Below are 18108 nucleotides of genomic sequence, written 5' to 3'. Positions count from 1 at the left end.
GTAATATTAAGAAATAATCCAAAGATTGTATTATTTAAAATGAACACGTCCAAAATTTTAAATCATTTGCATTTTTCATCTAAAAAATGTCAAAACGGTGGATTTTGGTTAGGATTTTTTGACTTTTGCTACTTGTCAAACACATCAATTTCATTTTTGCTACCTATGAAAACTTTTATTTTATTTAACTACCTAACATATGCCCTTTTTTTTTAACTTTTGCTACCAGTTAACGTTTTCAGTTTATAATTCCGTTAGAGAGATCCAACCACCCTCATTACCACCTTCTGACCACCACTACCTCCCTAGCCACCCTAAATGCCTCCCCGTCAGCCACCAAAATAAAAAAAATTATATATTTTTAAAGCCAAGCAATCAAGCCACCCACCCGTAGCCATCTAGCTAGCTCAGCAACCAAGCCACCCACCCGTAGCCACCCAGCCAGCCTAGCCCAGCCCAGCAACCAAGCCACCCACCCCGTAGCCACCTAGCCAGCCTACCCGTAGCCACTCCTTAGTCCCATTAGCCACACAACCCCCTCCCCCTAACGGCGGCCGGCACAGGCGAATCCAGCCCCCTTCTTTACCCCACCACCGCAGCCCCCTCCCTTCCCACACCATCGCAGCATAAAATCCGATTTCCCCCAAAATCGACCCAAAAATAGAAGATAATCACTAGTCCCGAGACCGTTACCTTCGCCGACGAAGCCGCATCCTCATTTTCCGGTGAAGTCGAAGTCCTTTTTCCCCTTAGAAGCCGTAATCTGTGTGAAGTCAAAGTTCTTGTTTTCCGATTGGGGTCGGGGCAGCAAGAACGAAGGGGAAAAGGGAATGGCTGGGCTGCGTTCGAGGGGGAAAGGGAGAGGGATAGGGTCGCCGGCGCCGGGGAGGGGGGTGGTTAACGGGAGGGTTTGGTTTTTTTTTAAATTTTTAAATTTTAAAATTATTATTATTTTTTTAAAAAAAAAAAACTTAACGAAAACCTAACAGATTCCGTTAACTGGTAGCGAAATTTTTTTTAAAAAAGGATTTGATGGGTAGTAAATAAAATAAAAGTTTTCTCAGGTAGCAAAAGTGAAATACACTTGTTTTAGAGGTAGTAAAATCAAAAAATCCTTTTGGTTATTTTTGACAAAATTGATTGTCATTTAATATTCCTCAACTATATTTCTTTTTACCCGTTTAGATTGTTTCAGTTTTCACCTTTAAGCTGCCTAGCTGCACCACTCCCCTCTCTCCTCTCTCATCTCCTCCGCTAATTCGTACTCTGAATTCTCCATTGAAACAACTCGTGAGCTTTCTCTCCTTTTCTCACTTAGTATTTTCTCAGTTAAGATTATTAATATTACTACTATTATTTATAATCTTGGAATCAATTTTACACTCTAGTCAATTGTTAATTTAAATGTCAGTATAGTCAATTTAGGGTTCTTTGGTGAATTATTGAACTACCATATATTCTAAATTCTAAAATTATGAAAGATTATAATGAGCGATCTCGTTGCTTGAACTTTGCTATTCATGTTCTTTGATGAATTTAACCAAATTTTTGGAGCTTACTTTGACAATTGAGTCAACTTTGGTTGTTAATGTGCAGGTGTAAACTATCCATTGATGTCAGAACAAAACCATGAAAATGAACCTAATCTCCCCGGGCCTCGGGCGGCTGCCCCTCCTTCCGGTGATCAGGGATGGGCCCGGCATCGACATCACCGGAAATTACTTGCTTCACATAAAGCAGGTACAAAATATATGCTTGCATATTATAAATGAATACTTATTGAGTTGTGAGTTCAAGAGTTAGATTCTGAGTTCTCTTTCTAACCCTTATTTCGGATATTAGAGGAAATGTGATATTTGCTTATGGTAGGATAGTATGATTATGCAAGAGAAGTTAGATTTTGGCAGGGGAACTTCTCTTGTGCTTCTAGGAAGTCCAGGGTTTTAAACTACTATATGCAAGAAAAATGATGTGGCACTCATGTTTTTTTTTTTTTTTTTTTTTTTTTTTTTAAGTACAACATAAAAGCTTACGCAAATTCAACTCTCTCTTCGGCCAAAAAGATACAATCTACAAATTGCATATCAGCATATGTTGAGATATGCCTTTACGATTGCATATGCATTAAATTTTGAGTCAAATGCGACATATGTACATGTATGACAAAATCATGATTACTTTAAATGAGATACCAAGTGTATGAAAACATCAATTGAGGTACCAAAGTTTTATGTGATATCCTTCTCTCAATTTGTAATGTGAGTCCAAGATTGATTACTTAGTTCTCCGTAATAATTTGTGAGAGAATGATAAGTAATGCTGGTGTGACTTTTCGTTCTCTTTCTATCTACCCACTTGTTTTTGTTATTATTATTATTATTTTTTTTTCTAAATAAATTGTGGGTTATCATTTTTGTTGTTACTGTTTGCTTAAAGTTGTTGGTATTGATATCTGATGTTACTAGTATCTTTTTTCTATAATGTGCATGTAGGGCATTGCCTGTCTGATTGGATTGTCAATGAAAACAAGACTAAATGCTTCAAGTGCATATCAGACTTAAAGTCTTGGGATGAGTCAGAGGCCTATTGTAAGGACCATAGAGGACACTTAGCATCTGTGTCATCGCTTAAAGAGTTGAAATTTGTTCAAGACCTGTGTAGAATTAATGTTGATGGTTGCTGGATTGGAGGACGAGGACAATCTACTTCTGGGCACAGTTGGATGTGGTCTGATCATAAATCTCTGCATAATGACTCCTTTTTACCCAAGGTGCAGCATGGATCAAATTGTGGCAACTTGTCCTGCAATAATGGAAGTGATTCATGTTCTTTGTTGTCCTCTGGGACCGTGCCCATTAAAGCTGTAGGATGTAACCATTCTCATGCTTTTATTTGCACAGTTGATACAGGTATGGCTTGACTCTGTCTTGTCAATTTTCTCTTGTCTTGTCCTGTGTTGGCCTTGGCGCCTTGCTTCAGGAATTGCATTGGTAAAAGGGTATATAGGATAATTAGTTACCTTCAAATAGACAAATGCTACACAGTCTTTAAAAATGTTTACTGCATAATTTGTAGTGTTTTCATAATAGACAACAAATATTACATGCCATCTTATTGTAATGAAAATCAGTCACACCAATGCAACTCACTATTTCAAACTATAAAAAAAACTCTGTGCGACTGCCAAAAGTGCTTACATCATGGTGTAACCAGATGCAACAAACAAATGAAAGCGCCACATAACTTCATCTCAGTTGTACATTCTATCCAGAATCCCCAAACTCCATGAACATGACTAAAACAAGCATGTAGGTTTTATATGAAAAAGGCACCATATGCCAGAAAATGTGTAAGAGTTTATTCTATCTGCTTAAGAGAACATGCAGAAAAAATTAGTCATTTGTTTTGGCTGCTGATAACTAATTTTCATTCCAAGGAAATATGAGAGTAATAGGTGATAATGAGGAGCTAGTCATATTGGTAGAAATGCCTTTACAAGGAAAGGAATTGTACCATGTGGAAAGCCTGGGTAGTTCTATTTTTGTCAAAAGCAATTGAAAAAGGATTTCAGTTGAAAGGAAACTAGTGAGGCCATGTGTATTTCTTTGCCACCTAGCCTTATAAGATATAAATTTCAAGGGACACTTGTACCATAGTTATAAATTAAAAACCAAAACTGAAGTGTATGAGCATGGAAAGTACATATTAAAACCAATTTTTTAATTATCATTTCAAAATTGATTTCATATTCCTAAACTCCATTCTATTCTCTTGCTATTTTTTTTTAGAATGGATTGCTAAGACTTTAGAGAAGATATATGACTAGGTACTGAGAGTCTAAGAGAAGGGCTTCGGTGGGAAAATGACGAAGAAAGGAATACCACCTAAGTATAGTTAAGGATATGATATCAAGGGTTTGTTATAATGATTAGTTTACAATGAAGATCAAATGATCAACCCTAATTCTTTGTAGCTTTTTGGATAAAGTTACAAGGTATATCTAAGATGAGACACCATGCTGTGTGTTAATTTTGTTTGATATCAAATTGGTGGATGAGGCTAGAGCTTGGGATTAACGTTGAGTTGGAATGATGGAGACATAATTTAGAATCTTGAGGGTTTTGGCTAAGTAGGAGTATGAAGAGTACATTGAGTTTTAGCTACTAGTGAACAATTTGATCACCTCGTACCGATTTTACAAAAAAAATGGAGATATTGTGCAAGGAATCAGCCCAATATGAAGTCCAGGCCTGCTATACAATTCACTTATGCTCGAAGGAGAACCAATTTAGCAGTGAGGAATGAGCTGGAGGAGTGAGCTGGGATTTTCTGTTAGAAGTTTGTTAGCCTTGAGGGCAGTTTTGTAATTCGTTTTCCTAGTTTGATTCCCTAATCAGTTAGTTTGTTATGACTAATTGTATTTAGGTAGTAAGTTGCTTGGATAGGAGGTTATGCAAATTATTATTGAGTGAATGAACCTGGAGAGAATCTCTTCCTCTCGAATGAAGAGCATTTGTATTGCCTGATTGCTTTGATCTTCAATACAAAATATCAGTTACTTGCCTAATTTCTCTGTTTCTTCCCTATTTGGTAATCAGAGCAGTCACGTTTCTCGCCGGAGAAGACAATGGCCCGTCTGACTCACGTACAGCGCTTGGATTTACTGGAGCAGGAGATCGCCGGCGTTACTAGTTGTGTGGCTCAGGAAATTACCGACCGACGCTCTGGAAGCTTTTAGAGCAGACTTCTCTGCTCAATTAGCTGCGGGTGGAGATAAGAATAGATCGGAGAACCGCCCTTCTGTGGGTATTGGACCACCGTATGTGTGGGATAACCCCTTCACTGGATCGCAACCATGGTTGGATTACAATGAAGGTGGTCAGGCTAACTGGAAGTTGCGAAAGCTTGACCTGCCTCTTTTTGATGGATCGAACCCAGATGGGTGGATTCTTCGAGCCGAGCGGTTTTTTCATTTTTATCGGCTTTCCGCCGACGATCAACTAGAGGCAGCGGTGGTGGCTCTCAACGGCGACGTTCTACTGTGGTACCAGTGGGAGCATCGGCGTCACCCCTTACTCGCGTGGGAGGACTTGAAGAAGCTTATTCTTCGCCGTTTTCGCACCACCGCCACCGGCACTCTCCACGAGCAATGGCTCGCCCACCAGCAAACCGGCACGGTGGCCGATTATAGACGCCGATTTATTGAGCTCTTGGCTCCGATTGAGGGAGTGCCTCAAGAGATCGCAAAGGGTCAATATATAAATGGGTTAAGGGAGGATATTCGAGTCGAGGTCCGGATCCTAGATCCAGTCACCTTGGATCGGGCGATGGAGCTATCCATGCCAATCGAAGAGAAGTTGAAGCCCAGCCCAAAGCCCAAGCCCACAAACAACCTACCCAGTTGGAGAGCCCCATACCCGACTTACCGATCCAACCCACAAACACATAACCCACACCACCCGAACCAAAACACAAATCCAACCCAAAACACAAACTTAAACCTATCCTCCACTAACCAAAATTCCCAGAATCGACTCACCTATCAATTCACTAAAACCACCGGAGAGATAAGGAGAGATAAGGCGGCTGACGGAGAGGGAGGTTCAGCAGAAGAGAGAGCAAGAGCAAGGACTGTGTTTCTGTTGTGATGAGAAGTGGCATCTCAATCATCGTTGCCGCCGGCGAGAGCTGAGGCGTCCTGCTCACGGTGGGGGACGAAGAAGAGGAGGATGACGGGGGATCTGGAGAGCTTGCTGCGGCGGAAATAGACCCAATCACACCACCACCCGAATTGCAACCCAAGGACCAACATGGAGTTTCGCTTTGCTCGGTTATGGGTATCACTAGCCCAAAAACCATGCGCATGGAGGGGGTGATTAATGGAGGGAAGGTGGTAGTTATGGTGGATCCCGGGGCAACCCATAATTTCATTTCAACGAAGGCGGCGAATCATCTTAATTTACCTATTTCAGAATCTAAGAGCTTTGGTGTTACTCTTGGAACAGGGGCGACTGTACAAGGAGAGGGTGTATGTATGTGTTGGGGTGTTGTTGGAATTGCAAGGACTCACAATCATGGAAGATTTTCTTGTTCTTCCCCTCGGAAATTCTGATGTTATTTTGGGTGTTCAGTGGCTGGAAAAATTGGGAACAATTTCGTCGAATTGGTAGACTCCGACATTGCGGTTCCAAGCTGGTGGCAACTCGGTGGTTCTAAGGGGCGATCCTCAGTTGGGACGTTCCTGTATAATATTGAAAGCAATGGTTAAAAACCATTCAGAAAGCTGGTCATGGGTTATTGTTGGAATTCAATCATTTGGAGAACGCAGGGGACGAGGACATACTACCACCAGCTGCTCTCAGACCCTTACTCACTCAATATCAGGGGGTTATTCAAGGGGCTCCCACCCAAACGACAAATAGACCATTCCATCACCTTGAAGAGTGGAGTGAACCCTGTAAGCGCCCTTACAGATACCCACAATATCAGAAGGATGAGATCGAAAAATTGGTGAGGGATATGCTCAGTGCAGGTATCATTCAGCCTTCAACTAGTGCATTTTCTAGTCCTGTTCTCTTAGTTAAAAAAAAGGATGGGTCGTGGCGTTTCTGTGTAGATTACCGGGCTTTGAATAAAGACACTATTCCTGATAAATTTCCCATCCCCGTAATTGATGAATTATTGGATGAATTGTTTGGAGCAACTGTGTTCACTAAACTGGACCTTAAATCTGGGTACCACCAGATTCGTGTTAGAGGTGAAGATGTTCATAAAACCGCTTTTCGAACTCACGAGGGTCATTACGAGTTTTTGGTGATGCCTTTCGGCCTAACCAACACTCCTGCTACTTTCCAGTCTTTGATGAACGAAGTGTTCAGGCCTTTTCTCCGGAAATTTGTCTTGGTCTTTTTTGACGACATCTTAGTTTACAGCAAAACTATGGAAGAGCATCAGGGGCATTTGGAGCAAGTTCTGTCCACTTTGGCTTCACATCAACTGTATGCTAATTTAAAGAAATGTGAGATTGGGAAGGCTAGAGTTGCGTACTTAGGCCATATAATTTCAGCAGAGGGAGTGGAGGTTGATGCAACCAAAATCCAAGCAATGCTTGACTAGCCTGTACCACTTAACAGGGTACTATAGGAAGTTTATCCAGAATTATGCCTTGCTTGCTCGACCCTTGACTGATCAACTTCGTAAAGATTGTTGGGGATGGACTGAGGAGGCCTCCAAGGTATTTGAGTCCTTGAAAGAAGCTATGACTCGTGCTCCTGTCTTGGCTATGCCAGATTTTACTCAGCCTTTTATTGTAGAGACCGATGCCTCCGACCATGGCTTAGGGGCTGTGCTGTTGCAAGGAGCTCATCCTATTGCTTACTTTAGTAAGGTACTGGGAATGCGTGCTAGAATGAAGCTCATCTATGAGAAGGAGCTTATGGCGATTGTGTTTGCCATAGAGAAATGGCGTCATTATCTTTTGGGAAGACATTTTGTGGTGCGGACTGATCAACGAAGTTTGAGGTTTCTTTTGGAGCAAAGGGAAGTGGGGCACGCTTATCAGAAGTGGGTAAGTAAGCTAATGGGTTATACTTTTGATATACACTACAAACCCGGGCCTTGCAACAAAGTGGCTGATGCATTATCACGCCAATACTCTCCTGAAATTTCTGCCTTAACCACTACCTGTGGTTTGACCTGGGAGTTTGTACATGGGTTCATTAGCAGGGACCCGACCTTGCAAAAGCTGATCACACAGTTGCAGAATGGAGATGAGACACCAAAATGGTTCACTTTGGAGAATGGGGTCTGAAGTATAAAGGTAGAGTGGTTTTACCTAATCAATCTGAGCTCATCACTGTTTTCCTCAAGGAGTATCACGACTCCCCTGGTGGTGGTCATGGGGGTGATCTAAAGACATATCAAAGATTGTCGGGGGAGTGGTATTGGGAAGGCATGAGGAAGGATGTAACCGAGTATGTCAAACGTTGTCATGTATGCCAACAAAACAAATCTTCTACTCTCTCTCTTCTCGGGTTGCTTCAGCCCTTACCAATTCCGGACAAAATTTGGGAGGACATTTCCATGGACTTCATCGAGGGGTTACCTAAATCCTTGGGGTGGGATTCAATACTCGTGGTGGTTGATAGGCTATCCAAATATGGCCATTTCATTCCCTTAAAACACCCGTTCACTGCTCAAACCGTGGTTCAAAACTTCTCCAAAGAGATAGTCCGACTTCATGGCATTCCATCTTCTATAGTTTCTGTATTTTTGAGTATCTTCTGGTCAGAATTATTCAGACTACAGGGAACACAGTTGCGGAGGAGTACTTCATATCACCTGATGGTCAAACCGAGGTTGTAAATAAGGGTGTGGAGTCGTACTTGCGTTGCTTTGTAAATGGGCAGCCGAGAACTTGGGCTACCTGGCTGTCATGGGCTGAGTATTGCTACAATACGGCCTTTCACTCTGCTACTAAATGTTCTCCATTCAAAGCTATTTATGGAAGGGATCCACCCCACTTGCTGCGTTTTTCACCTGGCAGCACCAATGTTTCTTCTTTGGAGGAACAATTGATGGAAAGGGATGCTATCTTGGATGACCTCAAGTTTCACCTCACGAAGGCTCAGGTTTATATGAGGCAGCATGAGAATAAGAGTAGGAGGGATGGCTCATTTGTGGTTGGTGACTTGGTTTATGTGAAGCTGAGACCTTACCGACGGAATTCATTAGCCAAAAGGAAAAATGAAAAGCTCTCTCCACGCTACTATGGACCCTACCCTGTGATCCAAAGGATTGGTGAGGTGGCATACAAATTAGAGCTCCCTGCTACAGCTCGTATCCATCCAGTTTTTCATATTTCTCAACTCAAAAAGGCTTTAGGGGTGGGGCAGCAGGCCTCTCCATTACCTGTTCAGCTCACATCTGACTTGGTGCTTGATACTGAGCCAGAGAAAGTGCTTGGGGTGAGAACCACTCAAGCTGCTACTGAGGTGTTGATTCTTTTGAAGGGGTTGCCTGACTGGGAAGCTACATGGGAAGATTTTACTGAGCTGGACTGCAGATTTCCTCACTTCCACCTTGAGGACAAGGTTAATCTTTGGGAAGGGGGTATTGCAAGGAATCAGCCCAATACGAAGTGCAGGCCTGCTATACAATTCACTTATGCTCGAAGGAGAACCAATTTAGCAGTGAGGAGTGAGGAATGAGCTGGAGGAGTGAGCTGGGATTTTCTGTTAGAACTTTGTTAGCCTTGAGGACAGTTTTGTAATTCGTTTTCCTAGTTTGATTCCCTAATCAGTTAGTTTGTTATGACTAATTGTATTTAGGTAGTAAGTTGCTTGGATAGGAGGTTATGCAAATTATTATTGAGTGAATGAACCTGGAGAGAATCTCTTCCTCTGAATAAAGAGCATTTGTATTGCCTGATTGCTTTGATCTTCAATACAAAATATCAGTTACTTGCCTAATTTCTCTGTTTCTTCCCTATTTCAATCCTCTGTTTTAGCTAAGTCCTAGCATATTGATGGGGATGTAACACATAGAACTAATTTGGTAGCTCATGGGTTAATATGTGATCATTGCTGATTGCCTTTAAGGTTATAAGGAAAATTTTATGGGATGACAATTAGACTTGTATTATTTCATGGGTCAAAATGTTCGCAATTAAGGACATGTTAAGAAGATGAGTGTAGTAGAGATGCATATGTTGATACATATGTTTGAGAATACCTTGTGGAATAATATTTGGAATGTAGATTTTTGAGAACATGGTTTTTGGGTGTCATGAATGACGTCAATTCTTGAAATGTTAACATGTAACAATAAGTCAATAACACCTAGAACTTGTAATTTCATGAGTACTTTATTCATTATTAATCAACTTTAACCAAACTGTTTGATGTGGATCTTAACCCCTTGTTTAGCCAAGTTTTTAGATAATCCACAATTTTGTTATAAAAATCCAATCTTGAAGAATTTCTTGACGATCGAATATAAACAAACCGATATTTATCCTCACAAGATAACTTCTTTAACTTACAATTCGAATTCCCAAATTAATTAACCCACTTTTGGATGCTAATTATTTTGAGATTAAACTCTTAGCCTACTCCTAGATACTAAGTGTTTAATGTTCTAATCTTCAACCAACTCCTTGAATTGAAAACTAGCAAATAACGTTTATTCAAAAGCTAAACAATCAACTTTTATTATGCTTAATGTTGTGTACTTGTTATGTATTACAAAGCCACAAAATTCCCCTATTTATAGACAAAAAAACTAATTCTAAGCCTAATAGGACTAGGACAAGCCCCTCCAAGTAACCTAAGTGGAATAGGAATACTAAACCTACTTAGATTAGGAAACTATCAAAACCAACCTACTTGGCAGTAATTGCAGTTTTGGTTTTAGCCTTCGTTGACTGACTAAATGAACTCCGAGTCTTGTGAAACCACTTCCATTAGTTAGATGACATCCTGGCGTTTCCAAAAACATATTATAAGGCATATGTTTTCTTTGAGCTTCAAGTCTATCTGTAGTTCCTAGACTTCTACAAAATCTAACAAACTCCTAGAAACATAAGGAAACTTATAAACTAGATGATAAAATAAATCCTAAGCGCTTAGACCAAGAAAAACCCTTTCAAGTGAAAGTTATAATTTGCAAGCAAATTCTAGAAGAAACTAAGTAAAAACAATAAATGATGCATTTATTTCCTTGTTTGGGTAGCCTATATTAAAGTTATCTAGACCTTCTAAAAAGGTATTAGACCCTTCCAAAGAATTTATTGCTTGATTCACATCACTGTCTTATTTTTTAACCCACATTTAATTAAATAAACCCTTATATCATGTGTTTTTACCCACTTTTAATCAATGAAATCCCACAGTTTTTTGTTTTTACTCACTTTTAATCAACCAAAACAAAAAGAGAAGGAAGTTGCCCTAAATCAAAAAATTAACCAACAAATAGGAGCAAGGGATGTACTACTTTTTCTAAATCTATTGATGATTGCTTTGACTTTTTAACATGAAAGTATTTAAATAAATACTATTCCACTAATGGGAGTGGTTTTTCTTCTTGATAAATAATTATAATATAGTGGACACGATTGATTCAACGTTTTCATGTTTATTCAGCTATGATTCACACTCAGCTGCAAATAAAACTCAACTTTCCACATATTCTCTCTATAGCTTTTGTAACTCTTGACGTGTTTCTACACCTTATTTGACAAGTTGCCAAAAGTTTATGTCTTTCTGATCAAAAAAAAAAAATCTGTTTTCTTTTTTCCTTCTACCTCCCTATTTGGGTGAGGGAAAATCTAATGTATCCAATATAGCATTATTGTGTCAATACTATTATTATGTCAATTTTTGTTTATCGGTCTTGTTTTGGTTATTTATGAAATCCATAATTGGATAATAAATTAAAGGAAGAAGATTAAGTGGAAATACAGTTAGTTTAGGATGATTGATCAAGCATTCAAGTGGCCTGATTCATTCCCATGATCTAAACAAATCTAATATGACTTGCTTGATGCTTTTTTCTTTGCCTACTCTCCTTTATTTATAACATCAGATTCTCATTTCCCTTTGACTGACTGACTATCTTCCTCATCATGATACTACGAGTATATATAATGCACTACCTATAATGCTTTATCCCTTAGGAAAATTCATAACTTTACCAAGCACACAAACTTCCACCTTGTCCTCAAGGTGAATAGGTTATTGGTGTTGATGTTCTGGCATCTAACGTGGTGTGAAATCTTTTCCTTATGCCAGTCTTTCTATTGCTTATCAAGCACCTTACGGAGTCTTTTCAACCTCTTCCAACCTTAGTTTTAAAAATTGTGGTTTAGGCGTGACTAGGCCTAGTTCTGCAAGGCTTAAAACCAACAAAAGGCGAGTGCCTATATGCGCTTTTTTCTAGGCTGATTTCTGTGCTTTTGCACCTTATGTTGTTTAAGATAATTGATAAACAATTTTTATTTAATACATACATCCTTGTAGATTCACTAGAAATTTCAGAGGCTACCTCTCATATTTTTTTTTCTGAAGTTTTTGTTGTTTTTATTACTTTTTTCATATCAGGCAGAAGCATGAAGAATGGTTTACCATTTAAAAGTCAGTGCTTGATTTCTCGTACCTTGTGAATTAGGGAAGTACTGCATGCCATTTAATGCTTGAATGTTCTTTGAAATTCAATTCTAATAAATGCATCATTTTTGTGTAGGAAACCAATGCTATGGAGGACAGTGCCAAAACTTGTATATAATTATCCTAGCAGTTGTTAGTGGTGGGATTCTCTGTGCCACATTAGCTGTTGTGGTTTGGTTACTTGTCTACAGACGAAGTAAAAGGCGTAGAAGGTCCCGTAGGCAATCAAATCTAGTAGCATCATCTTTAGCGCCTCCATCCTGGAAGGTCTTCACAATTGAAGAGCTGAAGTCTATTTCAAAGAATTTCAGTGAGGGAAATCGTCTTCCTGGCGAATCCAAGACAGGAGGTACATATAGTGGCATTTTAGCTGATGGTTCAAAGGTGGCAATTAAGAAATTGAAAAGGTCCAATCACCAAAGGAAAAAAGAGTTCTATTCTGAAGTTGGGAGAGTTGCACGGCTTCATCACCCAAGTCTGGTATCTGTGAAAGGTTGCTGTTTTAACCATGGTCATCGCTATATTGTTTATGAATTCATAGTGAATGGTCCTCTTGATAGGTGGCTGCACCATGTTCCAAGAGGTGGTAGATGCTTAAGCTGGCCTATGCGAATGAAAATTGCCACAACCCTTGCCCAAGGAATTGCGTAAGTTCATATTCACTTTACTTGCTTTGATGCCATTATACAATTATAAATTATCTCCTTTTCTGATTATTATATGTATTGAATACATAATATGAAAGTCATGCAAGACTTTATGAAAACGTTGGTCCTCAGTAGAAGGTTACATTGATCTGGAAATGCTTCTGGTAGACTGATCAAGCATGTCAATGTATAAACGTTATCTCCATCTTTGCTTTCGTAATCAGTAAGTGTAACCTACAACCAGATCAGCAAGACAAACAATGATTAGTCTAAACCTTCCTCCTTCCCACTGATACCCCACTGTTTTGGGGGGTGGGGGGGAGCACCTAGAAGAAAGGAAAAAGAAAAGAGAAAGGGAACACATGCATAAAAGCATAGCCTGAGACAATTATTGGGGTGTACGTGCACACAAATCCTTCCAAAGTACCTCCTCAATGTATGAGTCATTATATTGTCGGTGACTAATGCTCATATGAGCGTAGGTAATATATGTTTGAGTCCTAGTTGCTACCAACCTACCATATACCAGCCTGCCCAAAAAAAGAATAAAAAATAGAGAAAAAAAATGAACAGTCCTGTTCTATCTCCTTGCAGCCTATTTCTTCTTCTTTTGTTTCTTTCTTTCTTTCTTTCTTTTTTTTTTTTTCTTACATATCCATGCTTTGGCTCTTTACTTTTTGGGTTTTTGCTCTGAGTATTTTCATTGTGATGATTTAGTGGCTTTGGTTTTTAATTTTCATGGCTGAATTAAGTTCCTTTATCAACTAAGAGAGTGATAATTATACTTTGAATCTTTGATGAACCAATTATTAGTTATATTATTTGTTTAACAAAAAGAAAAATGTTTGGATGCATGACACCTAAACCACCACTGCTGGTCCACTTATGCACGCAAGGAAAAGGCGCCAAATTGTGTTAAATTCACTGGAGGGGCAATTCAGTGAAGCAACACTAGTTTGTTAGGCTGTTATTTCTGTGTGGAAAAGAATGTTCATCATGCTGGCTTTTGTTTAGATTATATTTGGTAGTTTCGTTCATTTACTGAGTATCCTGGTTGTTGTTCTTTTGTGGGATCTTTTGGCTAGGACTTGTCGTAGATGTTAGACAGTGTCCATGCCTTGTAAAGTCACAGTACGTATCTTATGTAAATAGATATAATTGCGTAAATTATATTTGTTTCCTTGCAAAAAATCTATGGAATTTTAAAGCTTTGTTATTGAAACTGATTGTTCTACTTATTCCAATAATAGATTTTTACATGACAAGGTCAAGCCTCAAGTTGTGCATCGAGACATTCGTGCAAGCAATGTGCTTCTCGATGAAGAATTTGGAGCACATCTAATGGGAGTTGGACTCGCAAAGTTTGTGCCATGGGAAGTTGTGCAAGAGAGGACTGTAATGGCTGGTGGAACTCATGGGTACCTTGCTCCAGAGTTTGTCTATAGAAATGAGCTTACAACAAAAAGTGACGTGTATAGCTTTGGAGTCTTGCTACTTGAGATTGTGAGCGGGCGTCATCTTGCCCAGGCTGATGATTCAGGTAGTTTGCAGAGTATATTCCAGTGGGCTACAACCCTTGTACAGTCCCACCGCTATCTAGACTTACTAGATCCAGTCATATCAAGCTCATCCTCTGAGATTCCAGAGGCCGGAGCAATTCAGAAAGTAGTTGACCTCGTCTATTCTTGCACTCAACACTTACCTTCAATGAGGCCCCGAATGTCTCATGTTGTTCATCAGCTTCAGCAGTTGGTTCCATCAGCCCCTGTTGTAGAGCAAGCTCAACTTTAAAATTAGATAAATCATGAGTATGTCTGGCCTCATCACGTATCCTAGCAATGAAGCATTAAACTGATTTGCTCTTAATCGGAAGGCTAAAGTCCCTGACTAACATGTTTGCTTTTTTCAAGATATTATGAAACTATTGCAATACAGCATCATTATTTATATGAACCACTAGTTTTATTGACATTCCTAATCATAGGAAAGGAAAAGTATTGTGTAGAATGGACTCACGTGAATCCAATCATACAAAAAAATTTAATTGTTAGAAATTAGATAATAATGGTTAGATATTAGATAATAAGTATCAGAAATTAAATAATATTGGTCAGGTATTAGATAATAATGGTCAAATATTAGATAATAATTATTAGAAATTAGATTATAAGTGTCAGAAATTAGATAAAATTATCAGGTATTAGATAATATTTGTTAGGTATTACATGATAGGAAATTTTGACATTTGCTACCACTAAAAACACTGTGCTTCACATTTGCTACCGGTTTAATTTTTTTTTTTTAACTTTAGTACCAGGCAAACCAGAGTTTGTTAAAAATAAATACCTCATGTCTTATACCGTTGCTATTGCTGTTAGTGGGATCCAACCACCGTCCAACCACCTTCCAACCACCCCACCGCCACCCCCTCCTCGTCAGCCACTCCTCCCCCCCTACGGCTACGCAGCCCCCACCGGCATTCCTTCTCAATTTCCGGCCACCCCCAATTTCAATTTCCCGGCAACCCACCCAAAGCATCACGGAGTAGCATTTTCAGTGTGCTTATCCACACAAATCACACCATTTCCACGCAATTGGTTGACGTTTTTGGAGGTTTTCCACTCGGCTAGCTTTCCACTATCATGTAAAATGTTGTTAACTTACGAAGAGGATGATGATGGTCCAGTTCGATACATTTCGCCATCAAATCCGATTCCTAGTTCATCGACATCGGGGCATCTACTCCATTAAAAAAAGTTCTTGAATTAATTTAAGTTAGATTTTGTATTGATTTTGATGTAATTGCAGCTTCAATGAAGAGAGGTCATGAAGTTTGAACTTCAGCCGGTGCTGTAGGAGGAATCTGGTGGTGGTTTCCAGTTTCAGGTGGGGGTTGGGGCAGCAAGAAGGAGAAAGTGGAGGAGGATGGGCTGCGTAGGTGGAGGAAAGGGAGGAGGTTTGGGTCGCCAGCGCCGGCCGCCGATCGGGGGGAGAATGGCTCCTTTAAAAAAAAAAAATTGAATAAACTTAACGGAACCCTAACAGATTCCGTTAAGTGTTAAGTATTTTAAACAAACTCTGATTTGGGTGGTAGTATAGTAAATTTTTTTTTTAAACCGGTAGTAAATGTGAAACAATGTGTTTTTAGTGGTAGCAAATGTCAAATATTAGTCGGGTATTACATAATATTTGGCAAGCATATCTCTCTCCCTTTACCCTCTTTCTCTCTCCTCAAAGTCGCCATTTCTGCAACTCTCCACTTTCTCTCTAATCTGCAACCGCAAGAATGAACAACGACGTCGACTATAAACAAGATCGAGGTATTTCCATGTCCTTCTTCTTCGATTTTCTCTCTCCTCTTTTTTTCCATCTCTTTGTGTAATTGCTTTTGATTTGGTTTGGTTTTACGGGTCTTGCTCGAGATTTTCTCGTTAACTTCGCTGATATTCATGGCAAAACCAAGTATATGATGAATATTCTTGTAAGTTTTTACTTCCTATTTTCGTTTTCTCTTCATTTTAACCGTCTTCAATCTCTACTAATGGTGCACAGATTAAAGGATTTGGGAATGGCAGCGAAGGCGGGCGGTGGAATGAGCTGACTTGGGTGGCAGTTGGTGGGGATGAATGTCTTCATTATAAACCGGACTCACGTGAGTCCGTTCTACGGAAAACCTTCTCAAGTTGATTTTGTTGTTTGAGGGGACCTTGGGGTCGGAATCCGGCAATAATTGATTTTTTTTTTCCTCCAACGTTGACCTCTCATGTGACCTAAAAAATGACCCCCTTTTTTTTTTCCACGGTTTCCCTCAAATTCCCTTATTTTGATTTGTGTTATTTGGAGAGGAGAAATTTGAGGGAAATTGTGGAAAAAAAATGGGTCATATTTTAAGGTCATGTCAGAAGTCAACGTCGGAGAAAAAAGTCAATTATTGTCGGATTCCAACCTCAAGGCCCCCAAACAACAAAATCAACTTATAAGGTCTTTTTAGACTACTTTAAACATATAAGGTCCTTCCCAACAAAACAGTAAACAAATATGTGCCTTCTAGACAAATTTTCCATTATAAAATCTACATTATTTCCTAGTAATAGGAGTATGTAAACATACAATTATTTAAATGAGACTTAAGGAACTGTTCTGTTCAACTTAATTTGAGTTTAGTTCAGTTCAATTCAGTTTCAATCAGTTCAGTTTAATTTAGTTCAGTTTTTAATTTCCTTCTCTCATAAACAATTCATTTCAGCTCTATTCAGTTCAATTCATTTTAATTCAGATCAGTTGTTTTCAGTAAATCGAAACTTGAACTAGCACTCGTAGAGGTGTCAATTCGGATAACTGGATAGAGTTTGGGTCGAGTCTATTCGGGTCAAAATTATTCTTTTAATTTGGATAGGGTTGGGTCAGGTCAAATTTGGATTGGATCATAGGGTCAACTCCAGATCGGTTCATGTTCAGTTTGGATGATTCAGATTGGGTTCAAAACGGGTTAATTTTGGGTCAGATTGATTTCCGTTCAGATCATTTCGGTTCGGTTAGGTTCGGTTTGATTAAAATAATGTTGATCCATTGATTCATTAATTGGTCAATTTCAATTCAATTCCTTTATGTGTTTGGTCGGATTTTAATCGAGTTGACCCAATTCATATCCAAATAAGGTTATTTTTAAGCTAGAGTTATTATTGAGTTTTACCTTATTATTGGGTCAATATCAAGTCATTCATGTATCAAAGTAGAAAGAAATGGTTTTAATGTTCAAGTATTACAAATGATTTGTAGAAAATTTTAGATGAGACAAATATAAATCTTAGAAAGTAATTTTATAAAATTTGTATATACATGAAGTAAACTTGTTACTCCATATTATTTCTTTGTAGTAAAAAACGTTAACTTATTTTTTTTTAGGATGCCCACCCGATTCTCCGACTATATTTGGATTTGACTTGGGTATTACACTTGGCTTATGGTGGGCGAGTCTCCCAACAAGAGTTTTTGCATACGGTGAGACTCAACCCGAGACCTCTCTTAAGCGAAATCAAGTTAATTACCACTTGAGCCAACTCTTGTTGGTTAAAAACGTTAACTTGTTAATAATTAGTAAATGTAGTACCCCGTAGTATAAGAACTTGATAAAAAGGTCAATAATTAATTATGATCGGTTAAATTCGGATCGGACAATAATCAAATCGATTTAAAATAAGGTCGGGTTAATATCAGTTCGGGTCAAAACAGATCGGATTAGATGTTATTTTCCGGGTCAATTACGAATCGGGTTGAGCTCGGGTCGGATGAAATCG

General features: G+C 39.0%; 1 protein-coding gene and 1 long non-coding RNA gene across 3 annotated transcripts; both read left to right on the top strand.

Annotated features, from left to right (window-relative positions):
* The first annotated feature begins 985 nt into the window (after positions 1-985).
* LOC145617290 (C-type lectin receptor-like tyrosine-protein kinase At1g52310) lies at positions 986-14720 on the top strand. 2 transcript variants are annotated; one of them, XM_081671983.1, is made up of 6 exons: positions 986-1290; positions 1597-1740; positions 2493-2909; positions 12099-12131; positions 12241-12811; positions 14062-14720. In XM_081671983.1, the coding sequence occupies exons 2-6, from the start codon at positions 1614-1616 to the stop codon at positions 14600-14602; spliced, it is 1689 nt and encodes a 562-aa protein (XP_081528109.1). In that variant the 5' UTR covers positions 986-1290; positions 1597-1613; the 3' UTR covers positions 14603-14720. The 2 variants fall into 2 exon arrangements, with proteins under 2 accessions (XP_081528109.1, XP_081528110.1); XM_081671984.1 differs by lacking the exon at positions 12099-12131 and having other exon boundaries at positions 993-1290.
* Positions 14721-15542: 822 nt separating this feature from the next.
* On the top strand, positions 15543-16959 carry LOC145618521 (uncharacterized). Its single transcript, XR_014107936.1, has 2 exons — positions 15543-16131; positions 16364-16959. It is a non-coding gene; the product is annotated as an uncharacterized LOC145618521 (long non-coding RNA).
* Positions 16960-18108: the final 1149 nt, after the last annotated feature.

Source organism: Chenopodium album, chromosome 26 (assembly GCF_948465745.1).
Source record: "Chenopodium album chromosome 26, dcCheAlbu1.1, whole genome shotgun sequence".
NCBI classification, from domain to species: domain Eukaryota; kingdom Viridiplantae; phylum Streptophyta; class Magnoliopsida; order Caryophyllales; family Amaranthaceae; genus Chenopodium; species Chenopodium album.
This window is presented reverse-complemented; position numbering and strand designations above follow the sequence as displayed.

Coding starts and splice junctions, on each gene's coding strand:
- LOC145617290 (XM_081671983.1), top strand. CDS start 1,614: ATGTCAGAACAAAACCATGAAAATGAACCTAATCTCCCCGGGCCTCGG. Junction 2,910..12,098: donor TATTTGCACAGTTGATACAG/GTATGGCTTGAC, acceptor TTTTCATATCAG/GCAGAAGCATGAAGAATGGT. Junction 12,812..14,061: donor ACCCTTGCCCAAGGAATTGC/GTAAGTTCATAT, acceptor TTCCAATAATAG/ATTTTTACATGACAAGGTCA.